Source organism: Antechinus flavipes, chromosome 3, assembly GCF_016432865.1.
Source record: "Antechinus flavipes isolate AdamAnt ecotype Samford, QLD, Australia chromosome 3, AdamAnt_v2, whole genome shotgun sequence".
Taxonomy (NCBI): Eukaryota; Metazoa; Chordata; class Mammalia; order Dasyuromorphia; family Dasyuridae; genus Antechinus; species Antechinus flavipes.
This window is the reverse complement of record NC_067400.1, coordinates 434992246-435018784: the sequence shown is the minus strand read 5'-3', so window position 1 is coordinate 435018784 and position 26539 is coordinate 434992246. Positions and strand designations below refer to the sequence as shown.

General features: G+C 32.8%; 1 protein-coding gene across 26 annotated transcripts in view; it reads right to left on the bottom strand.

Moving 5' to 3' along the window:
• The window catches only part of BAZ2B (bromodomain adjacent to zinc finger domain 2B), a 330327-nt gene that overhangs the window by 99133 nt on the left and 204655 nt on the right, over nucleotides 1-26539 (bottom strand). For 19 of the 26 annotated variants that reach the window (XM_051986301.1, XM_051986305.1, XM_051986311.1 and 16 more), the window contains 6 exons: nucleotides 23159-23347; nucleotides 14994-15161; nucleotides 13616-13806; nucleotides 5961-6167; nucleotides 4952-5347; nucleotides 1442-2060 (listed from right to left, as the gene is read on the bottom strand). In XM_051986301.1, the coding sequence (XP_051842261.1) occupies nucleotides 1442-2060; nucleotides 4952-5347; nucleotides 5961-6167; nucleotides 13616-13806; nucleotides 14994-15161; nucleotides 23159-23347 (1770 nt within the window). The remainder of the gene's footprint in view (nucleotides 1-1441; nucleotides 2061-4951; nucleotides 5348-5960; nucleotides 6168-13615; nucleotides 13807-14993; nucleotides 15162-23158; nucleotides 23348-26539) is intronic. The other 7 variants (XM_051986309.1, XM_051986323.1, XM_051986324.1 and 4 more) reach the window with 3 other exon arrangements.

Below are 26539 nucleotides of genomic sequence, written 5' to 3'. Positions count from 1 at the left end.
AAATATTTGAATAAGCCAGCATTTGTGGGGGAAAAACTATCATGTGTGGATATGTGCCATACAACATTGCTTAGTTGACTGTACAGCCCAGTACTTAGGGCATTTATGAGGTCTTATATAAATGTATATTCTCTCCTTTTACCCTTCGTCACTTAAAATCACAGTTTGCTGTTGTTGAGTCATTCAGTCGTGTCTTACACTTTGTAATCCCCTGGACCACACCATGACAATACTGTCCATGGGATTGCCTTGGAAAGAATTCTGGAGTAGTTTGTTATTTCCTTTCCTAGCTCATTTCACAAATGAGGAAACTGAAGCAAATAGGGTTAAATGACTTATCCAGTCACAAAGCTAGTTTATGTCTTAAGTCATATTTGAATTTATATCTTTGGAACTACAGGCACAGTGCTCTACCCACTATGTTCTTTAACTGCCAAAATTGTATCAGGGATTATTTGATAGTACTACTACTAATAATAATAACAATAGTTAGAATTTATGTAGCACTAAGATTTGCAAAGTGCTTTATGAATATTTTTCTTATTTTAACCTCACAACAATCCTGGGAAAGAGTTGCTATTCTTATCCCATTTTACTGATGCAGAAACTGAGGCAAAGAGTGGGTAGGTGACTTGCCCAATGTCACCCAGGTATAAAGTATGAGAGGTAGGATTGAAACTCAGTTCTTCTTGACTCCAGGTTCAGGGATTTGTTCATTGTACCATCTAGTTGGCAATGTTTTCATTGAATAACTTAAAAAGCTGTTAGTATTATTCATATTTTAAAAACAACACATTTCCCTTTTACATTGCACTTTACACAAGATAAACTCAGATTAAAGAGTGCAAAGTCATTTTATTCCAGTGGAGAAATTGAGGGACAGAAAAAATTTAAATCAATTAAACATCCATGGTCAAATGGAAAGATTCTCAAACACACAGTAAACAAAACCAGGGAGTTTACACAAGTAAATTTGTGAAACTGTTAGATTTTCATTGTTCATGGATAACTTCTGATTAAATTTAATTGATGTTGACCTACTTTTTTTTCTCTTTAAATCTTAGTGATACGATGAACAGTAGTGAAAAGGTAGGAGACAGTAACTAATGATTATGACTAGATACAGGATAAACTAGCTGACAATTTTTTGTGTGGCTATATGCATGAGGTAAATCAATTTAAAGACTGTTAATTTGCCCAATGTCAACCCAATGACAAAGCTGAAGATAAAACTGATGCATCAGAAAGGCATTTTCTAGCAGTAATATTTTGTATAGTTATATAGTATTAAAAATATGCTGATATCTAGAATTCTGAATGACAAAATATTTATAGTGATTTATAACTGTGAGCTTTGTCAAGTTGAAAGACTCTGGAAAATATTTTCATTCACAGAGCTGTTGTAATAAAACTTTTTAATTATTTAAAAATAGAAAATAACCTGATTGGCTGTCATCAGAATCATCATCTTCATCATCTTCATCATCATCCTCTTCATCCTCATCATCCTCATCATCCTCATCATTTGAGTCATCGGAGTCTTTACTACTTGGAATGTCTGAATCTGTTCCTCTAAACTGTTCCACTATGGATTTTGCAGAAGGAAGGTGATGCTGTGGATTGACTGTGGTTATAACATTATTGCTGACTGATTTTTCCTTCCCTGGACCATGCAGTACAGGAGAGCTAGAGGACATGACAGGGGTCCGATTGCCCGATGTTTTTCTCCCACATGTACTTAAATTTACAGGTGAAGAAAAAGGGATATTACTTGAAGTAGGTACATTTTCATTTATCTTGCTTTGTGTTTTGCTTTTGGTGGTAAGTGCTAAAGGAGCTTCTTGGATGACACTTTGAATAACTCCATTTGGTTGGTGATTACCTAAAAGTGCATTTGTCAAGAATGGATTAGAGTGGTTATTTTCTAATGTTGTTTGTTTGGGATGAGCTGGTGAGCTAGAGATTGCTTTTGGACTTGACAAAGCTGCAATAACCTTCTTCAGGCTTTTAGATGATTCTTGTTTCTTTATCTGTGCTGGGAATGTCTGTTTGAATTGTTCCTGTTGAAACATAAAAAGTCAATACTACAATGTATCATGTCACCTCCTATCAAGAAAACTTTTGGTATTTCCTTCAGTATTTGAGAACAGAAATGCATTTGTGACAACGCACAAGTCACTTAAGGCAATGTATAGTGGGCAATAGAGCTAGCTCTAAAGAATTGGTTAGCCTTAGTGTACATGAAGTTCACCTTTCCAGTTCTTTCCTGTCTATCTAAGCTTAAAACTTAAGAGACATCATCTTAAACTTCTAGCCACATACCATATCTAGTCATTAAAATTTCTATCTCCCTTCCTCCCCCGCCCCCATCACATTTCCCCTCTAAATCCAGTTTTCCTTCTTATATGCATTGCCAACTCTCTGGTTCAGGTCCTAATTATATCACAACCAAATTATCTTATAGCCTCTTAACTAGTCTTTCTACTTCTAGTATCATTCCGTTGGCCAGCTTCAAGGTTTTCAAAATGCTTTACATAAAGAATTTGTATCAGAGGCATCTAGGTGGCTGATTAGAGTGCTGGACCTGAGTACAGGAAATCCTGAATTCAAATGCTACATAAGATGCTTTTTTAGCATCTATGGTAACTCTGGGCAAGTCATTTAGCCTCTATATACCTCAGTTTTTTTTCAGATATAAAGTGATGATCATAATAGCACTTAATGCTATTAAAAAAATGAGATGATGTTGGTACATTGCTTTGCAAACCTTCAAGAACTATGTTATAGTTATGTTAAATGCTAGCTACCTCATTTGAACCTCATGACAATCCTGTGAGGTAAATATTTCAGGTATTATCTCTATTTCACATAAGAAACTGAGGACTATGGAGACTTAATGGTTATTTGTGGTCACAGTCAATAAATATTAGCAATTAAGTCCCTCTGATACTTTTCACTTGCCAGATTAATCCTTTTACAGACTTGCTTTAACCATGTCATGTCCACGATAGAAAAATCTATTCTTTATAGTGAAATTCAAGACCCTTTTAACATCTAGCTCCAAACTATCCCTTCCATATCTATACTTTCTATTTCAACAAAATGTAATCACTTTCTGTTCTCCAGGCATTTCTTCTAGAATGTCTATGGTTGTGAATCTTCTATCATTTGAAATATCACCCATTCTTCAAGGCATAATTAAAATGTCATCTTCCATGAAACCTTTTCTGATAATTCAAAAGAGAAGGACCATCTTCCTTATCTGAACTCATATGCCTCTTTCCTCATAGTATTCCTCCTCTTATTTGTAACTTACCCCATACTTCGAGTAATTAACTGTAATAACTGATCTATTATCTTCTTTATTAGAGAGAAAATTTTCTCAGGGAAGAAACTAAGTCCCATTCATTTTTCGATTCAACCAAAGATCTTACCTAATCTTCCTTTTAACTGACAATCAATAAATATTTGTGACATGTTGGAAGCAAGAAGGTCAAATGTGCTTAAAAGAGAAATTTAAGATAATTGGATTAAATAGAAGCATGTGTCATTTTACCTACTCAAAAATGTACCTTAATAAAAAAAATTTTCTGTGAACTTGGAAGGATATTGGGAATAAGTAATTATATCTGTACCATGCAATTTATTTCTGTAAATAGGGGGGGGGGGGTGGGTGGGAACACTGTTAGCTCTAGAGGATCTCTCTGGTACAAGTAAAACAAATTAAATTTCATTAAACCATCATCAAAAGAGTGTATGAAAAATCTAATTCCCAAATGGGATTATTAATACATTTTAGATTTAAAGAAGAGCTTGAATTTCCTAAGTTAAATTCTTCCTGCAAAGATGAAGATAGCTTTGATATGGAAAACAATGAGTAACATAACCAAAATGTCGTGATACTCTAGTCAGTTATATATCATGCCCAGGCTCCTGACTTAGGTTGGCACAGTGGGAATGATTTTGCAATGAACCTTTACACAATAAAGTAGTAGTAGTAAGAGGCAAAAGCAGAGTCTCTTGTCTAATTTTGTTACTAATTTACAAGCCTATTTCCACATGAAGCTGTGAGGATTAAGCAAAAAACCATTAAGAACATGCATGGCAATAGATTGAGTGAAATTATAAGCCACTGTTTTCCTAACTCAGAATTTTACTTTGGACTGAAACTTATCTGAAAAAAATTCTGTTCATTTTATTATTATATCATAAACTAATTTGTGTCAGAAAGATGGACTTTGAATCCCTCACAGTATCTACTATCATGTCTTGAAGAAATAGAGACTCAAATAATTAATGGAGATTGAATTAAATGGTTAAGGACTGCTACTATTCATCTCCTATATAAGAATTCCTATTGCATTAATTCCTTCACATTGCTGAGTTTAATTTCTAATAATGAACCTTAAGGTGTCTTTTGCTGAGTTTCAGAATACAATGGTTTACCTGAACATTTTTGTCTGTATTGTCTTTATTTAATATATCCCTAGTACAAGATCTATATCAAGTTTCTTTTTATATGCTGCATAAAGAGGCAATAAAATAGTTTTTAAATGTTTCCTTAAATCAAAGGTTTATGATTTGTCATAAAACTTTTTGGGGGCAGCTAGGTGGTGCAGTGGATAGAGCACCAGTTCTGAAGTCAGAAAGACCCGAGTTTAAATCAGATCTCAGACACTTAACACTTCCTAGCTGTGTGACACTGGGCAAGTCACTTAACCCCAACTGCCTCATCCAAAAAAAAAAAAAAAAACTTTTTTGATTTTTCCTTATATCTAAAATTTTTTAAGTTTTAAAAAAATTTTCTTCAATCTACAAAAAAAAAATTATCCTGAAAGTCTATGAGATAAAATTCAAATAATTGAATGATAATTACACATTAAATAGTTCCAACAACATTTCATCAGCTACAATTTCAGTTTCAAACCATAATCCAGTAATTTCTGCTTACCCGTTTGGATCTCAATTCACTGGTCAAAGGGCTAGATTCTTCAGAGGTATTTTTATTCCCTGCTTTGGGTATATCAGGAGAAGGAACTACGAGTTTCATGTAAGTTTCCTTTTTGGCTTGATTGACCAAAGACAAAGGTTTCACATTGGACACCAATCCCGTAGACTGTATTACACTGGTGTGTTTGTTCACAGATTCCTCCTTTGCCTGAGAGCTTTGGAAAATAAAGGGAAGCTGCTGTGACAAAACCTGAGGTTGCTTCTGCTGGGATTGGAATGATGAGTGAGTCTGAGATTCAGACACAAGAGGTATTGGCTGGTGTATTCTTTTTTCTTGGGACTTTTCAGTTGCTTTTTGTCCATCTGGTTTCAGGTCCATGATACCATGCAATAGCACCTGCAACAAAAAAAATATATTTCTTAAAATTTATAGAACAAAGACTATAAAATAATCATGTAGAATATAAGAAAATAGAAAGAATTTTATAAGTTTCTAATGATCAAAGCTATAAAAATATTTCACAAAAAAGTCCATAATTCTCTTCCTGTTTTCTACTCAATCTCCTATTTTTTTTTCTACTTGAAAAAACTACAGCTCCTAGGAATAAAGAAAATATTCTGGATTGGGAGGAGGGAGAAATAAAATCTTGTATCTTTATCTGTAATCGACTCCCCACAGAAACCTTGCCTTTCCTAAACGAATCAGCACTTTGCAAGTTAACCTATAATCTCAGAGAATTGTCCAGTGTCATTGAGAAGTTAAGTGACTTGCCCATAGTCACACAGTAACAGATATAAGAAGCAGAACTTTACACTCTTTCACCCAGATCCTCTTGACTCTTAGACTGGAGTTATATTCATTATTATATGCTTCCTTTTCCTATGTAGTAAATAGTAAAAAATGAAGGAAATTTTATTTTAAAAACATCATTTGTATGATTAGTTCACACTCAACATAAATCTGTTAATTTAAAATGAAAAGTGCCCATATTAAGTTATGGTGCTTATACCTTGGTTTTATTTTTATGTTGTGCTTCACTTTCTGAATCAGAATCATCATCTTCACTTTCTTCAACAGTTTGGTCTTCTTCTTCCTCTTCATCTTCCTCTAAATCATCTGAATCACTGCTACTGATACCTTCACTTGAGGTGTCGGATGATGTGCCTGAGTCACTGTCACTGTTGCTTGAACTTTCCATGGCTTTCTTTCTTGGTTTCTGAGAAAAGACAAACATTTGATCAAGACTTTTTTTTCATAAAATAATCCAATTTTTAATGCATAAATATGCTCTCAAATGCTGTTTCATTCTTAAAATGAAAGAAAGAATATAATTATTTTAACAAAATGATTCAAATAAACTTATCTACTGGCAAGCCCTCAATCTAGCTTGAGCTAGCCCATATAGGATATTAGAAAAGAACATTATCAGTGATGGAGTCATTGACGATGGATCACAACATGTTATTTTCACTTTTCTTTTTATTGTTTGCTTGCTTTTTCTTTTCTTTTTCATTTTTCCCCTTTTTGATTTTTCTTGTGCAGCATGATAAATGTAGAAATCTGTATAGAACAACTGCACAAGTTTAACATATATTGGATTACTTGAAGTCTAGGAAAGGGGTGGAGGGGAGGGAGGGAGAAAAATTTGGAACATAAGGTTTTCAAGGGTAAATGTTGAAAATTATCTTTGCATGTACTTTGAAAATAAAAAGCTATTAAAAAAGCCTTATGAATGACAAATTTCTAGGTTTTTACCATGTTATCATGTTTGTGGAACAAAAAAAATGAAGTTGTATATTATTTGATATGACGTTTACAAGTGAACATTTTAAAATATATTTAAATTTTAGCTTTCTTACTGTATTTGTGTTTGGAATGTGTTGAAACTATATATTTAATTCTATTCCCTCTTCTGTGCAAAAGATAGCAATTGTTTAACAATTGTTTGGACAACTGGAGCTATTAGGACTGCTAAAATTAGGGAAATGCTCCAGTCTTCTAGAACAATTGTCATCAAATGTGTTTAATTCCCACATGCTTTATGAAAGGATATAGCTGATCATGCATGCACACATAAAAAAATAAGGATGCTAATTATTTTTCTTTTCTTTTCTTTTTTTTTGGTTGAGGCAATTGGGGTTAAGTGACTTAGGGTCATACAGCTAGGAAGTGTTAAGTATCCGAGACCAGACTTGAACTTAGATCCTCCTGACTTCAGGGTTGGTGCTCTATTCACTGCTCCACCTAGCTGTCCCTTAAAGTTTTGAATTTCAGATTCTATTCTTCCCTCCCTCCCCTATCCTTGAGATGCTAAAGCTTCACATTATCTTACTATACATTCCTTTCCTATTTGGCCAGTGTATAGAAACTGGGACAAAATGCCATGTCTGTCCAAGTCTCTAGGTGAGACTATTTATTTTTCATAAAGAAAATATTACATATTGTAGTAACATAAAATTGTACAATGTATATCAGAACATATTTCAAATAAATATCCCAAGGTTCTGTTTCTTATCAACCAAAAATTCTACTTTTACTATGAGATACCCATCTTTCATATTTTATCTCCCAATTTATTTTTTGCTTTTGTTTTGATTGAGAATAGAGATGAGCATTCTGATCCCCAAAGTTATTAATTACAAATGGACTTAAAGCCTTGTTAGCTTAAAGCCTCGTGAGCATATTTAGTAAGAATGGGATATGCTTCTCCAAGAACATAGGAAAATTTTCTTAAAAAATTCCATTGCTTAGAAAAGTCCCCAAAACTAAATCATGATGTTCTTTTACTCCCTTGACAAACTTTTTTGTACCCATTGGGGTTTGGAACTCAGATATTGTAAGACATTGTTTTGTATCCAATAACTGTTGGAACTGCTAACTAATTAGAGTTGATCTAATCTTACAAGAAGATGTTTTGGGCAGAACCTGAAACAAGGTACTAAGTAGAACTACCCATAATCCCTCTCTCTGGAAGGAGCATAAATAGGCCAATGGGCCAGTCGGAGAGTTCTAGAGAGGAAGACGCTACAAGTCGAGATTTCACCGGAATGACATGAAGACTGGAGCTGGGGAGGCTGAAGAAAGCAGAGGCAGAGGCTGAAGGACCAGACCTTTGGATTTAAAGACATTTGGAGAGAGCTCTTGGAACCAAGCAGAGAGATAGGTCTCTAAGCTAACCGGGCTATACTAGAGATAATAAAAGATCTGAACTTTGATCACCTGGCTGCGTTTTGAGAAGAAAAAGCTCACCGCATTTTGGCGCCCGAACAGGGACCGACAAAATCCTGATTCCAGGGAAGGCACCCAGAGAGAACTTTTATAATATTTTATAGAAGAACAAGAACCCCACATTTGAACTCCAACAAATAACGGTTATCTAATAGCATAGTACATAGAAAGAATTCCTGAATTTATATGGTTACCAACTCTGCCATGGCTTTTAAGAAACTAATTATCATGCATATTGCAGAGATTCAGCATCCATTACAAACATTATTATTATCACTGAAAAGTATTTATTATGTGCTTAATAGTATGTCATATATGCAGAGAAGTACAGATTAACTTGCTTCCCCTCACCTTTGTAAGATACTGATACACACAAATATAGACACATATACACACAATACACATACATAACACACATACATGTTCTCATGTGTGCACACAGGGGGACACACAAATAGCAAAAGAGAAACAGCAAACTAATAGGACCTGGATTTACATTTTAATGAAATAATTTTGTTTTAAAATTTTTCTCAGTCTCCAATTTAGTGCTGATTTTTTTTTAACTATTCAAATGCAATGGTTTAAATTATAAAAATTTTATGAGAATTGTAAATGCTCTAATTAAAATTACAGATTTGGTAACAGAGGTAAAACAATATTTAAACAGTAAGATATCTCAATGTAAGAAACATTATTTCTAGGAAGTACATAAAGAAAAAAAAAAAACAAGAGAAGTCAGAAATCATGAGTTTAAGCTGCAACCACATGGTCAGATCACCCTGAAAATGTCAACTTCATTCATTTCTCTATTTAGTATCTCATCTTAAAATAAGAAATAACACTTATCCTGCCAATATGTTCTATAACTTCCAAAGAATACATATGTTATTATTTTGTTTCTTTATTATTATTAAAATAATTTTATCATGCAGTCCAAGTGGTACCCTAGTCTCCCAATAACATGCTTTTTACTGAATGACCTGCATTCCTTGAATTCTTTCCTTTGTCTCCACTTCCCGGCTTCCCTGGCTTTCTTCAAAGTTCAGTGAAAATCCCACCTTCTACAAGAATCCTTTTCTATTCCCCTTAAATACTTTCCCTGGGTGATTATCTCTAATTTATAGCTAGCATTTATCCTGTATATATCTTATTTGTACATAGTTGTTTGCATGTTGGTTAACTGATTAAAATAATGTTTCTTGTAGCATTGTGGGAAATAAAGAAATCAATTCTGCCAACTGCTTTATTTGCTTTTCTGAGGAGAACTTGTGAGCTCTCCTATTTACTAACACAAATACTCTGTTTAAGAACTACTACTTTAAATTATGTGTAGCAATTTAGTTGCAAATTTCCATTTCATTTAGGTTGGGAATATCAGTACTGATTTAAGTTTCTCGGACTCATTCATCATTGAACAAACATTTCACATTGTGAATACCAACAACTAGACTAATGTTTTTAGATGCTCTAAAACTATGTAATCCTTAATACCTGTTGTCTTCTTCTCCTCTTCTACCACATCCAGGCAAAAGCAGAAGAAGAGATCCATAAACCTGAGAGCACTCCTCTCCCTCCTCCCCCCCACCCCAGATTTCATGGCTTGCCACAAACAAAAAATTGATAAATTGCCTTTTAACCAGCGGGTCATGAGTTTCTCTATTTCTTAGGTTTGGTCTTACCCCCCAAAGATAGTCTGTCAACAGAATTCTACTTGAAACCTTTCTAACTCAGAACAACTTAATGTTCCATTTCAATTCAATAAACATTAAGTGCTAAACCATGAACTGTACTAAGCTTTGGATATAACAGTAAGAAACAGAGACAGTTCTTGTCTTCAAAAAGTTTATAATGTAAAAGACAACACACAAAAGAAAAAGTAAAAAGCAAGAAGGTAATAAGAGAATCATAAAGAAAATACAAAAAAAGGAAGTGAGAATACAGAATTCAACAGATGAGATACTACTGGATAAAAAGGAATTCTGGGTAGTTTTAATATAAGGAATAACAAAACCTGCGCCATTCTTCTTGGTGATGAAATATGAGGGATTGCTAGTAATCATCTTGAGCATTTAAACTCAGTAAATAAAAGCCCCATCTTTTTTTCATTTTTTGTGTTCTGATCATTTAAAAATAGAAAAATTTGAAAAGCAGAATTGGTAAAATAACAATGTAAAATAAATGTGTAAAGAAAAAGAAATCTCTAGGAAATAGAACAACAAAACCAGACTCAGTCAAATAATTACTCAGGAGAAGTTTCTACAATACCTTTTGACAATAAACAAAATCATTATTTCAATTATGTCTGATTCTTCATGACTCCATTTGGGGTTTTCTTGACAAAGATACTGGATTGAGTTGCCATTTCCTTTTCCATTTTAAACATGAGGAAACTGAGGCAAAGGGTTAATTGATTTGCTCAGGATTACATAGCTCTTAAATGTCTTAGGCTAGATTTGAATTCAGGAATATAGTCTTCCTGACTCTAGACCTGGCCATCTATCTACTGTGCCACTCAGAACATATTTACAAAAGTAATTTCTATATGTAGTATGAATATTTAGCCACTGATGAAAGAATGATAGCACCAATAGTCCAAGCAATACCATATAACTGGCTGAAAATTACAAAGAGCTGAGGATATCAGCATTGGTATGAATATTGGTACAACTGGTACAAGTACTGGTACAACTGAAACAGTAGTCAGAGACTGAAGGAAGGACAGTATTATAGGGTAATACATAAACAATCCCAATATTTCGTATACAAAGAAAAAGTTTCTACCTTGCAGCTCAAATCAATCATGGGTTATTGAGACTGCCAAGTGGGACTACTAAAACCATGAAGAGATCCATTTATCAATTTTAAAAAGAGGATTAAGGATACAGAGGGTGCTTCTCATCTGCTGAGCTTCCCCTAAAAGGAGAATGAGCAACAGATTTTTGTGAGGTAATGGTACAATAAGAAAAGACGAAGGAGAAGAATTTTAAAGAGACAGAATAAAACAGAATAAAGTGATCCATGAGTAAATAAAGACAAAGAAAGCAAGGAAGATAGAGTGGTGAAAATACAAGATTTCTATAAGTAGAAAGAGTATAAATAATGGAGAAGAAATTGTACTGTACAAGCATTAAAATTGATGAAAAGTTTGATTGAGACATCCTCAGAGAACTTGCTTTGTAAGAGAGATAATGCACATGCAAATAACTACATAATATATAGTATATTGTGTGATAAATTGAATTAAAGAGATATAAAACAAAATATTATTAGGTGTAAGAGTTAAGAATTAGCCATTTCAAACAAGGACATAGGAGAGGAGACTTCCTGCAATGGATGGAATTTGAAATAGAAGATGAGTAAGAAAGAGGGAGAGGAAAAAATATTCTAGGCAAAGTATAGCATGAATAAAAGCATAAATATGAAAAAGTGCAGAGCATTCTCTGCGATGGAGAATTGACCGGATTTGCTAGAGTATGGAACAAACAGAAGAGGGAAACACAAAAAGGTTGCAAAAGACTTGTTGGGATCAGACTGTGGAAGTCCTGAATACCAGAAAAATAAATCAGAAATTTACTTAGCAAGAAATACAGAGCTCTAATGTTTTTGGAACAAAAATGACACAAGGAAGATTACTGAAATAATGGTGGGGGACCCAAGATAGAAGGGAAAGAGATAGTAAGAAGGAAATGAATAAATAGGTATTAATTTGTATCATTTGACTGTAAAAGGAACACATGTCTGTGCGTGCGTGCGTGTGTGTGTGTGTGTAACACAAACTTTAAGGAGGAAAAAAAGAGGCGGAATGAACAATATTGAATATTAAAGGGTGCTGACTGGTGATGAATACCAACAATAACAACAGCATAAAAGACCATTTGAAAATTCTGTTCAGTGCAAACAGAGCAAAAAATAAATATGACCACTGCTTTATGCTGGAATGGGATGCAGACAATGCATTTATGACAGAAAGGAGGAAAGGCTACTTTTATATTTTGTTTCAATATTTCCTGCCAAGAAAAATGATTATTGGACTGGAAACATAGAGGGAAAATGGATAAAATGAAGTAGAAATCCAAGAAAAAATAAGGAGAATGCAAGACACTACCTAGTTACTGGGTCCAAATGAATTACATCCCAGGCTACCTGAAAGAATTGACAGGCAACAATTGCAGAGGGATCTTCAAAAGATTGTATAAACATGTTTAACACATATTGGATTATTTACTATTGGGGGAAGGGGAGGAGAGAAAGGGAGGGGAAAAAATTTGGAATACAAATTTTTGCAAGGGTGAATGTTGAAAATTATCGATGCATATGTTTTGAAAATAAAAAGCCTTAATTAAAAAAAAAAAAAGATCGTGTAAAGAGGGAAAATGGTCTTCTGACTGGAAAGGGAGAATTTTATAAAAAGGAATTGGATACAATCTGTAAATTTATAAGCCTATGATACCAATTTTGATGCTTGTCAAAATTCCAGAACATACTATTAAAAGTATGATTTGTGAGTCGTTAGAAAGTAATAAATACTATGCCATATAGCTGTTCTAAATAGTACATGTTACATATTACATAAATGCTCTCTGCAAATATATTAGGGAACCTAAGTGGTGCAGGAGAGTGCTGGGCCTGGATTTCCCCCAGTTCAAATCTGTTCTCAGACACTTACTGTGTGACTCTGGGCAAGTCACTTAACCTTGTTTACCTCAGCTTTCTCATCTGTAAAATGAGCTGGAGAAAGAAATAGCAAATCATCCTAGCATTTTTGCCAAGAAAACTTCAAATAGAGTCATGAAGAGTTGGGCATAACTGAAAACGACTAAACATTAGCAAAAATATGTATTTCAAGCATAAATAAAATACCTACCTATTTGATTACTGCTGTAATAGTCTATTCTACAGTTTGTTGATTTTATATTTGTGTGTGTGTGTGTGTGTGTATGTGTGTGTATACATAAGTATATATATATATTTGTGTGTTTGTCTTCGATTTTTAAGGGTGGGATTTAGATGTCTATGGCAGAGTTTTTATAGAATAGACCTTTGTAGAAGCTTTTTGATGAAGACAATGACCTAGTAAGTATGAAATGCAGTAGACAGAGCCAGGTAGAGGTAATTCAATTCAAAGCACTTAAAAGGAGACAGGTTTTCAGAGATCAAAAAATTGTAACATCTCCTGTCTAATGTCACATGACTAAGGTGAGTTGGTATCCTCTCACTGCATCATTCCTAGTACAATGCTATATTTGGATAGAGCTGACACAGCTCATTCTTTAATTCAGATCCACAAAATCATTTACCTTTGTGATATAACAGAGTATTACTATCACATGATAAAAAGCGTAAAACAATTCAGCATTTAATAACAAAGCTAACTTTGTTTTATCTACTCATGCCTTGTATCTAACCACGTCTTGATTTTTTCAGGTTGTAATTTACCTTATCTTTGATTTTGTCAGCTCTGGCATCCAAAAGCTGATTTTTTGTTTGATCTTGATTACATTTGCGACTTCCTCCTGGAGTCATTGCTTTTGTTTGTCCAGTGGAACTTGAAGCAGTAGCGGCTAAGACAGATGTACTGATGCCAGACACAGGCGATGGACTATTGCCATTTACTGACCCATTTACACCTGGAAAAAAAAAAGTATCTCAAAAAAAAATTACACAAATACTTTACCTTTTTAAAAGAAGTTAGGCTATGAAATAATTTACTATTTCTAGAGAAGAAAAAATTTTCAAAAACCATTTTTAAACCTCAAGAAAACCTCCATGAAAAATTAATAATTTCTGAAATATCAAAAGGTAATGGACAGTCCTCTGAGATGCCATGTTGTTAATAAAAGTGACAAGCACTGATAGAAGGACTTTGTTAGCCTTAATCAAGGTTTGAAAACTAATGAAGGGAATTTCTGCTGTCGCATGTATGACTACCCTTTTTTGACCCACATCTGTGATTTCATTGAGAAAACTCCCTCTATCAAATGCACCAGCTCTGTAATTTATAATATTAGGAAAGTTGCCGAGGGATTTTCTCAAAGACACAAATTCAGTATGTGTCAGAATCAGAACTTAAACTCAGGTTTTTCTGGGGTTAGCTCTCTATCCACTTAAAAGTTGTTCATGACTTGTAAATAAATATTTACATGGATGAAGAAAATAATTTTCTGGCACACAAAATGCATTTAAAAGTTGATTTAAAAAAAAGAGAGTCTTTTCTTCCCCTAAGGCAATTGGGGTCAAGTGACTTGCTAAGGGTGATACAGCTAGTCAGGATTAAGTGTCTGAGGCTAGATTTGAACTTGGACCCTCCTGATTTCAGGGATCTATCCATTGTGTTTATCTACCCCCCCAAAAGTACTTTCTTAAGCTTGTTGAGTTCCTTCCCCCACTCCTCGCTGCCCCCTTTCCCTCCCCTGCCCTCCTCATCCCAGGTCTAGCTCTAGTGAATTTTAATTATATCAGAACTAACATGGATAATAATTATTTAATACCCTAGCAAGGTGAATTGTATTTCATTAGACTTTCATTAGGCCCAAGGAATTTTCTTTTTTTTTTTTTTAAGCAAACATTGTTGAATACTCAATCATAAAAGACATTACTTTTATTCATCAAAGCAAAGGAATTAAACTTCAACTAAACTTAAGCAAAATACTCATATACAAGATAAAATTCCTATTTTAGAACTAAATATCATACATTAAATTTGTGTACCAGAACACACCTTACACATATGACAATGCTTGAGCATAAAATTCATACACATCACTGAAAATTGCTATCACAGGAAATTATTCTTTTAATATTTTTGTATTATTACCTTTTTCCAGACCACCTCGATTATTTTTTCCTGTATTCCTTGAATGGAATGAAGATGAATCATGATTCTGAGCTGAAGAAGCAAACAGTGGTGGAATCCCCAGGAGTGGTGAGAAGAAGGTTGCCCCTGATCGAGCATGTACATCTGCTGTTCGCCACCATTCTGCACCTCAAATAAACAAACATGTGTATTATCTCTGCAATTAAAATCACACCAGAATAATATTAAAAAAAAATCGAGTATATTTTCAAAATAAAATGATCATATTGAGCTCTGCCTCTTTTAGTTCTGACAGATTTACAAACTGGAAAAGAAAACAAATGGAACAAAAGACATACTAGTTGATTATACAGATTACAGCTTGTGCTTTTGATTTCTTCTAACTTTAGACAACAGGTTATCAAACATCAGTAGTTTCTCACAGAATGAAATTTTAAAGAGTAGTGTTTGGAGTTTTAGAAACAACATGGAGAACCTAAAATGTTTAGTAATTATTCTATTCTATAATGATTTTTCAAATAATATGATTAAAATATTTGTTACTGTAGTTTTTTACTCCAGCATTTATGGTTAGATTCATATCAAACATAAAGAAGTCCTCCAAGTTATGTACAATGTGAACCTAAACTACAATAGTTCCAATGTTATAAATAATATTCATATAAATTCCTGAAATCACTTCAGAATGCAAACATTTTAAAATTTAATATATATACATTATATACTTGTTTATACATGTACAACATCTGTTCCCACCCACACAGCCCAAAGAAGTCTTTTAATATAATTGCAAAGGAATGGCACTGATCAAGGAAATTTTTCTTATATTACATAATTTTAATGCCACCTTAAAAGTGAATCTCTCCTTAAAAGCTAATAAGAAAACTTTGGATTTTCTCCTACATCTCCTAACAGAGATTAGAAAACAATTACTGTCTATAAAACTAAAATGTTGATATCAATAGCTCAACAGCTAGAATTTAATAGCTCCTCTTAAGAGATTTGCAAAATTTTTGGACAAAAGACTTTTTAAAAAATGTTTATTTTTGGAATGATGACTAAGGTAGTTTCACAGCTCAAGACTCTTTAAAGAAAAATGCTACTAATGAAGAAAAACAGGAGTTTTATCAAAAGATCAATATGCACAGAAAACTCCCCGAACAACAGATGTTTTAATAACTTATACAGGAGATGAAAGAACAAGTAACAGAACTGTGTACAGAAACAAAGTAAGGTAATGTTAAGAAAGGTATTGGAATGCTAAAAAAGCTCAGAATTAGCTGAAGCTAGCAAGAAAAGTAAATGCTAACAAAAAAAGTTTTTTTAAAGTCATTATGAGAAAAAGAAGACTATTAAAAAGAAATGATGGAATTGTTCTTCGAGGTATGTACAGGGACAATAATTGATGGCAGTTAAGTTCCTGGTGTTTTATTTCTGTTTTCTATGCTAAGGAGAATTTTCTTTGAAAGATAAAAGAAAAATAGCTATTTGAAATCAGCTATCCAAAAGAGATCTTCCTGAGCTTGATGAATTCAAATCCTTTGGCCTCTATCAATTACATATTTGCTCACTGATAGAATTGTTCAATGTGATTACTAAGCCATTGTCAAAGATATTTGACAGATGATGGAGATAAAAGTAATATATAGGTAATATAGTAATATATAATATATAAGAAGGATAAATGCCGTCTTGATTTTCAAAACACAAAGGAAGAAAATGAAATTTGTGAAGGCCAGTGAGCCTGACTTCAATTCCTGTAAAAAAAAGTTATAAAAATGTATGATTAGTGAAATGATTGGTGAATTAAGAAAATTGTGACCACAAAGCATCAACATGAAAAGTCATGTCATAGTAATTTAAACTTCCTTTTTTGAAAGATTGTTGCTGATGTGGGCACTTTACTGTTTTTGGGCAAGGTTATTAAACTGATTAACAGTAACTATAGATACTGAATATCTAGCTGAATTTTTAGCAAAGCTGCTCTTCTTGAAAAAATAAGGCCTAGAAAGCAACACAGTTAGATGGATTCAGAACTGACCAGAATCAAAGATTAGTCATAAATGGCTCAAAGTCAAATTGGAAGGATGTCCTATGAATCTGTTCTTGCCTCTAGGATGCTTAATATTTTTATCAGTGACTGAAGGAAAGATGGCATTCTTATCAAATTTTCAGGTGACACAAAGATGTAAGGAAAGCTTATACACTGTATAACAGTACCCAAAAACATCCTGACAGACTAATATCAAAGCTAAATCTAATAAAATGAAATTTAATAGTATAATCTAATATTTGGATTTAAACAAATTACTATCACAAGCCAAAAACAGATTAAGTATAGCTGGGTTGTAGTTTGAACAAGATTTGAGGTTTAAATGGACTTTAGATCCATTGAGTGTTATCTCTAGGGCAATGAAAAATAGTTAATATAATCCTGGATGGAGATAAAGGAGCCCTCCCTTCGAGGAAACAGGAACTGGGACTACCATCCCACAATACTCATCTCTGTTCAGGTTGCTTTTGGAATTTTAGGTTCAGTCCTGGATATCAACATTTAGGGAGAATAATGCTAAGTAAAAGAAAATTGAGAGAAGGGCAACCATCATGGCATCCATCTATGTATAGGTTGGCAAAAGGAATGGCTTAAATTTAGCCCAAAGAAGAAATTATAAGGAATAGGATAAATATCTTTGAGTATTTAAAAGAATATCAGATGAAAGACATATATAAACTTATTTTGTTCATCTATATAGAAGACAAACATAGCCATAATGAAAAGAAGTCCAAATACATATAAATTAAGACTTGATGCAAGGAAAAACTTCCTAATGATAAAGATTATGTAAAAGCAAAATTGGGATGTCTCTCAATGAGTCCCCCTCTTATTAAAGATCTTTCATGTCTTTAAAGACTAAATAACTATTCATTTGTCATGGTAGGGACTGTTTTTCAAGTATCAGAACCCTGAAATTCTATTTTTCTGTGATAAAAAAAATCTCTGTCCAAAATATTCTTGAAAATATATTTTCTTCTTATTTGGATAATCTATCAAAACAAAATCAAAACCTAATACTGGAAGCAAAATAGTGATCTCTCCATTATTAGTAAGCTATGGAAATTGTTGAAGGATATAACAACATTAAAAAAATATTGATGAAATATAATACATGTTCTACCAAGGATTTTTGTCCAAAATTCTAGGCATAGAGTATCTCTATGAATATATGAAAAGAAGCCAAAGTTTACCTGTGTTTTTTAATTTTAAGAACCAGAAAACTTATAAAAGATAATCTATTAATTTCAATCACCACTTTAAGAGGACTTTTTAAATAAGGCTGAATTGAGTACAATTCTCCCCCATTATAGAAAAAATGTCTCTTCAAATGACATTAATATATAATCAGCAGTATATAGACATGGAAACCAAAATTATTATTAATCATTGCAATTACTTTCTTCATTAATGAAAATTTCAAGCCCCTTACACATTTGTATTCTTTGCGATTCTTTTTCCATAAACCTTTCATAGAGGTTTTATATAAAATGCCTCAGATATATCTTTTTTTTAACCTTTTTATTTTATTTTATAATAACTTTATATTGACAGAATCCATGCCAGGGTAATTTTTTTACAACATTATCCCTTGCACTCGCTTCTGTTCCGATTTTTCCCCTCCTTTCCTCCACCCCCTCCCCCTAGATAATGCCTCAGATATATCATCAGGGATTAGCAAAAATAAAAAAATAAGATGATTTTAGAGCTGGAAGCATCCTCGAAAGACATCTAATCCAACCACATAATACAATGGAAAATTATATTATATTATTATGTATAATTTAAATGGAAGAAAATGAGGGCTAAAGACATTACACAATTTTCCCATGGCCAACAGGTGGCAACTGAATCTCCAAATCCAAAATAGTAGTACTCTGGCTACATAGGTCTGTTATTTCTTCTACATGAATCTCTTCAGTCTGTCAGCTCATTTGTACATATCCATTAATGACAATATTCATATAGTTATGCCCATCATTTATCTTTGCATTGTTTCTTGGATTACTTATAATTTTGATCCTTCTCAGATTGTAGTATTTGATGAATTTTAATCATTTACATTATGAAAATTACTGATGTTAAATAGAGAGGCTTTTACAGTGATGCACCATTTGGGATCAATGGAAACAAGGCACAATTTCCCATATGTGATTCATCCAGCTCTCCTCTTCCTACTCAATTGTGAACACAGTTCATTATTCAACTGCAGTGCCTGTCAATGATATGTAAATAGGTGAATAGGTAGACAGACATTGCCCATCTGATTTCTTGACACAATGTAGGCAATATGTATTTTAAATATACTTTTATTCTCTATTGAGGATGATAAAACATCTCTTGCATTGCTGTGTATTTCAGTAAGGTAGCTTTGTAGTGTTCTGGAGTACTAAGCAATCAAAACCATTATCAGAGAATAGGAGCACTTGGAGATGCTTGCAGTCAATAAGTAATCTTTTTTTTTTTTTTTTTTTTTTTTTTTGTTTAGATTCAACAGAGAACATCTGTGACACAGTAGACCCATTTAGGTGAGCACATGTCAGTTTTACATCTCAATTTAATATCAATATTCAAAGGCTCACTGAATATATATTTTTTTAGTTTTATTTATCAAAGGATCTTGTATTTTAACATACATATGTGGTATACTTTGTTTTAAGAGAACTTTCAGGGCTGCATTTTGTCCGAGTTAAAAGCTTTTTCAAAATCAACAATATAGAGAAGTTTTATTTTTGTTCTATTTCTCAGTCAGGTGTATAACCATAAAGATGTGGTCCTCGGGAGAAAATCTATTGCTTTTTTTTCATATTTTCAACACAGATGCTTGTGGTGTAAAATGGTTTTAAATGTATTTAAGATGAGAAAGTAAACAAATGGGTGCCAATTGTTTTTAAATTGATAGAATCTTTTTGTTTATAAGTTGGAAATTGAATTAACATACTTCTTAAGAATACTAATTTCTAATTGGATATTTTGAGTCTAATCTTAAAGTACCTGCTGCTGATTTTTCCATTTTATTTTTGTTTAGTTTTTATTTTTGGTAAAAGCATTGTCTATCATCTTCTCTATTAGTTTGGCATTTCCCCCTCATTTGAACTATTCTCAATATTGATCCCTGTGAGTCTTTAATGTCATGCCACCTTTTTTCTATTTAGCTAAATTTCCTTGTGTCTTTTGACTTAGTTTTCTTAAGAGATATTTCTTTACTTAGTACTAAGGTCACAGAATACAAATGGCAACTGTGGTTGTCCATGAAAAGAAGTTGCTAAAAAGAACGGAAAGTTGTGGATCTTTCCCATTCTGAATTTCCTTATGATATTCTTTTTGTTTCAACTATTAAGTTCCTAAAATAATCTGGCTCAGCTGAACCTCACAATTTCTCTGCAGGCTCATTTTTTTAACTGCTTTTGCCTTTTTGTTGTTGTGCCTTCTTTAAAATGCTTTGCAAATGAGATAATATTCTAAATGTAGTATTACTATGCACTTGTGTCTCAGCTTAGCCAGATTCAACATCTCATGGATAAGGTCACTTTAAGAGTTCTTTAGATGCAAATGTGGCAAGTATATTTTATAAGCTAACCGTCTCTATGAAATAGTGTTGAATTAAATATTTTTACTTCTGCTTCTCTAATTTCTCAGTTGTAAGAGCTTGTTTTTAATAAATTATGTTAGACTATGAATTATGTATTGAAAATTAGCCTCAAAACAGCTGATGAGGAAGAATTAACTTTACAGAAATCATTTAGTGACTAGTTTAAATACAAAATATTAAAAACCACACTCACTCTCTCCTCTCTCTCTTTCTATCTATATCTATCTATCTATCTATATATATATCATCATCATCATCATCTCCACCAACACCACTGTCATGATTTTGTGTCAAAATTGGAATTTCTAGTAGGATACAAGAAATTTCAAAATAAGAAAAGTCAAAGGAATAATAATAATGAAAACTTGGCATATGAAAATGTTGATGTTGTATTATGTGAAGAAGAAATAGGTAAAAACAAAGGAATATATAAAATGTTTTGATTTAAGCTGATACAATCTGATAATGAAAATTTGTTTTAACTGGTAGCAAAGCCCTCATTACCTAACCCATACTAACATTCAAGTTAAACAAATCACTACATGGATCTGTGGAAATTTTCCTTAGTTATACAGAAAATGAAATATATTCAAATCAATCACTTTATTGAAAATGTAATATCAAATGTGGGAAGCAAAGGGACTTTTAACCTATCACAAAATAATCTAATAATAACTGCATGTAATAAATATTTCAAGAATTAAATTGCTAATAGATTTGAAACTATATTCATGGGTAGCATCAGGATAATTTCATCATTAACTTTGGTAGTAAAAACTTATCTGATTTAGTTAATATAAAATTTCAGAGAATTCGCTGTATATCCATTATAACTATGAAGCAAAACCTTTTGAAATCCAAAGTTTGAGAATAGAATAAAATCTAACATGCAAAGAAATGAAATAGTTATTTAATCAAATAATTCCTACTGAAACGTGGGGTTGTTCCTCCCCCAAATCTATGGGTTACATCCCTCCCCCAAAGAAAAGCAACCAAATCACTAAAAAGTAGCACATTAGAAAAAAGTCCACTTGAAAATTATTTCCATTTAAACTTCTTAAAAATTTGTTTATTTTTATAGTTTTCCCTCATCTATTAAATTTTTTTTGAATATGTGACATCTTAATTTCTTACATCAGTCTTATCTTTTTTATTTTAGATCATTACTACAAATTTTTAATTTGACACAGTCTAAAAAGTGATGATAAATGATACTATTCTGGAAAGTTCTTGAAATTATGCTCAAGAACTACTTCATTACAATCATAAAAGCAAGGCAAATCTACTAAAAAGTCTATGATTTTAATAGTACAGAGTAAATAGTAAAGTTTGGACATGCTGATATAATGCCCAGAAAGAACACTGGGCCATTAATCAGTCAAATGACAAATTTAAGATTTTAAGTATTTTTACTACTACCTCCTTATAAGTCTTATAAGGAAAATGTAGTGTTATTTATTGGCAGATCTTAACTTTTACTAATTCTAATTTTCTAAAGTGATTTTTTTTAACAATCTCAAATTCTAAAATCTGATTCATGAAAGAATAGGAAATACACATTTCAAGTCCTTCATGTCTGTTTTGAGAGAGGTACTACTTTCCTAAAATTAAACAGTTGACAATTTACAAATCAACCATGTGAGAAGGAACAAATATTGAAGGAGTTAGAATAAATTCAGACCGTCTTGGGCACACAAAAAACCAACTCATACCTAGTAAAATTTTGATTAAATCATAGGATCACAGGTAAAGAATGGAAAGGAAACTCAGAGGGCACCTAGTCTAATCTCATTTGGTAAATGAGGAAATTAAAGCCCAGGGAGTTTACGTGCTCATTAGAATAATATGGTTGGGATTTGAAAGGATAAAAAAGAAAAGTATATTAAAAGAAATAACAACTCTCCAATCTGGGATAACATTGCATTCCTGCAATGAAATTTTGTTAAGCATTTTGGAAAAATACAGATGCAAGCAAAATAGGTGAAGAGATGTATAGATTCAATCAAGCCAATCTCAGAAAAAAATCTAATCAGACACTTTTAGAGCTAGAATAGACCCAAGAGGCAAATAATCTTCTTTCCTAAGCATAAGAAAGTGCCCCAAAGAGAAATATATACATTATCAGAATTGGGCTTTAGCTTCCACCTAAAAGCATGTAGAAAAAAATCCATAATTTTTAAATGGTGTATTTTAAAATGAGAAACAAACAAAAAAGAGCATATGTCAGTTCGGCTTATTCCCAGTCTTTTAGTACAACTATGTATTTGTATAGTTTTAACCACTTCAGTAGCCACTGAAGGGGTCTGTTCCCTGCTCCTGAATATAATAAGACAGGAATCAGGCATATTCTACATATTGTTTACTGCCACAAAATAGACACTTCCCCCCACAGTGCACCAAGTGTTAATCTATTCTTTCTTTGTCTTCTTGATAAAAATAATTATAAATCAAATGTCTACAAGGATAGGACATTTCAATTGTTCCTTCTTTAGTTGAATATTCTTTGTAACAGATGTTTACCTGGAAAAGGTGCTAGTTGGGGATGTGCTGCTAAGGCTGTAGGGGTACCAAGTGTCCCCAAACCACCAAATTCTGAATGCCCTGAGCTGGCTGTATGTAGACCAAAGACTGGGTGGCTGACCATTGGGAAGGCACTCGACACTGTGGACAGGTTAAACGGTTGATCCCCAGCTGCTCTGAATAAATGTCCTGAGGGGGAAAAAAAAACACTTAAAATTGTACTATCAAAACAGATGTTGTTTATGTGATTTCAACCCTCATGTTTGGATAAATGTTATGATTTTACTATTTCCAAAATATAGTTGACATTTTTCTATTGCATTTCAATTATTAAAACAGTAGAGAAAACATAGTGTTTCTAAACACATGAAATAATATCCTAAAGAATAAAAATAAATGGTACAATTTTCCTTATTTTTGGTGTTGTGAGATGTAAGATGTTTAATTTGAAAAAATAGTTCTTGCTAATGAAATTCAGTTGCCTGAATATGTTTAAAACTTTTCTCACAAAAAAATTTATTCTAGAGCATTAAATCTTTTTTTTTTTCATAAAGAAAAAACTTATTATGGTTATGCTTTCAAAGGAATTAGACTGGAATGTGTTGAACCAGGCTTAAAAATTGGTGACACAATGCTATTAATTCCTAATTCGCAAATCCATAGTCAGAGGCCCCAACCTCCTCATCAACAGTTCAAAGGATCTAAGAGATCTCATGATCTCATGCTCATCACATGATCATTTCTTGTCAGTACAAAAAGAAGCTGAATGTTGAGAAGAAGTGAGGCAAATCTTGTTTCCATCTTTAGAATATGAAGTGTACAACTTGGTTCTGATATATTGAAGAAAGGGGCAAAAAGTTCCTAATAATTCTAGGGGTTATGAAAAATGCCTCAAAGAAACAAGGATTTGAACTTGACACTGGATTTAGGAAACAATACTTTTAGGATCTAGCTATCAGGTTCTATGGAGTACCAAAATTCTCCCAATTCTCTCCTACTTTTAAGGATTATAAGATCAAAGATCTAGACTGTGAAGGGACCACAGAGATCTAGTGGCTCAATTTCTTCATTTTAGAAAAGAAATCCAAGTAAACGGCGATTGGGCAATTTCCCCAACAAAAGAGGAAATAAGCATCAGAGGGATTGGAACCCAGTTCTTCTGATAGAAGAATTAATGATTTTCCTATTGTACCAGGCTGAATCAAGTTAAATCAGCAAAATCTAATCATGTGCTTTAAATACATGCAATTATGCAGCTATAAAGGAGTATGACACCATTAAAATTTTAAATAATTTAAGAATTAGCTTCTCTTTGCTTCACCTCCATCTACTTGTTTTCCATAATCAGGATGACAACTTATTTCAATTTATAGGGAGATGAGATTTTATTCAGAAATATGGAGAGGACAGATGTGTCCACTGTCTCTTTAAGGGGCGTGTATTTAAGTGTCAACAATTAGGAATACATCGATAGGCTTGAACATTGTGGACATATGTTGGCTATACAATTTAGTTGGAGCAGGATATTTTGAATCACAGCTAGAGATATACTAGAGATGAGGTTCAACTGACTTATGAGAGTCAATTTTTAAATATCAATATATACATTTGTACCTCAGAAATCATCAAATATTACAAATTAAGGCTTGTTTATTTTATTGTCTAGACTGAAAAAAGTGAGGTAAAAATGTTAGTTATAAATCTTAAACTTAAAAATGTGTCATATGTACATGGTTTGGGTTTTTGGGTTATTTTTTGGAAAGCCTGTTGTTAAATGTTGACCAGGACATCCCTGATCACAGCCTCCTTTTACACCAAACCTAAAAAATAGACACACAAATTCTACAATTGTTTTGCCCTATCCCCTGCCTGCAGAAGAATTAGATCAGACTTGGGAGAAGGCAGCTATCTCACCTCTCCCTTAGAAACCACAAATGGCAGTGAGAAACTGTCAGAGAATCTCTCTCAACCATTTTGTAATGAAGCCACACGGGCAGCCTCCTGGAGGATATGTAATCCTAAATTTGTAAGTTCTAGAACATAGCTTCAGGGGTTCAGAAATCCAAGGACCTGGAGACAGAGAAATAAAAGATGTGACTTTACCTGTGCTACTATCATGACTTACTTATTTAGGTGGTATAGATAGGTCTGAGTTGTACTCCTTTCCAAAATCAAATTGGTGATAGCTGATATTGAGAAAAACGTTGGTTGACATTAAAGCACTAATCACTATTAGATGATACTGAGGAGATTATAACTGGTCAATTGATCACTGGATGATGATATAGAGAATATAAAAGATTGGGTGTGAGAGGACTAGCAGCAGAGAAGACACTTCTAATACCTAATATTCATAGAATTCTAATGGGAGCAATAGTCCTGGTTCTGAGGAACTGAAATTTTAGTCAAGAGTGTGGGTTAGGAGAGCAAGCCCAGAACCTAGATGAGATATAATGTGAAAATATCAAATATCATACACATATAATGCACAATTATTACTGTTATAAATCTAAATCAATACTATAAAAATTGTTAACTTGCCTATTATGTACTTCCTATTTTTAAAATAACTTCATATTTTTTGTATATCATCTTAAATATTCTCCCTTTACTAAATAATGGTATGAGCTGCTGTTGATTGATCTCCATATTAATAAAAATATCGAGAATTTGAAGAAAAAAAAGAGTTGCTTAGTTTCTTGCCTGATTTCTTGCATTTTAAGGAATAATCAAGAGGACTTATTAGTCCTCTTGCAATTAGTCCACTTGAAATTCTTTAATTAAAAGCCAAGAACCATTCATTTAGGTCATTCCTTCTCCTCTGATGGAATTAGTGAAGGTTTATCTAGGGGAGAATAACTTGCCCCTACACGAAGATGACCTAATTCAACGTGTGAGTTTTTTTATTCCAGTCAGCACCAGGATTTAATCTCATAAAGTATGTATATCAGACAAGTAGAGTACTTATTAATTATTCCCAGGGTTCTGTTAAAAATGCTATTCTATTTGTTGGGAAATCTTTTAAGAAGGTGCTCCTGCAGACTGTGCATAGATCTATGCAATAGCTAGCATTATTTAGGACTAGATTACAGGTTCTGGGACAAATCAAATTCTGGGGATAAATAACCCCATTAATTGTTGCACATATATATTAAATCAAATTCAATAAACATTAAAACCAAAACACAATGGGTTTCAAATTTCTATCAATCAGAAAATATAATTATGTCTTCAGGAAGACAAGAAAATACTGCCTAGATCAAATGTCAGGTTTATTATCTTTTAAACTCAATTCACAAGCATGCTAAGTCCCCAAATATAATTCTTATTTAAAATAGTGCAAAACTGTATTTAGCTCCTTCTTTAAGCCAGGATCATACT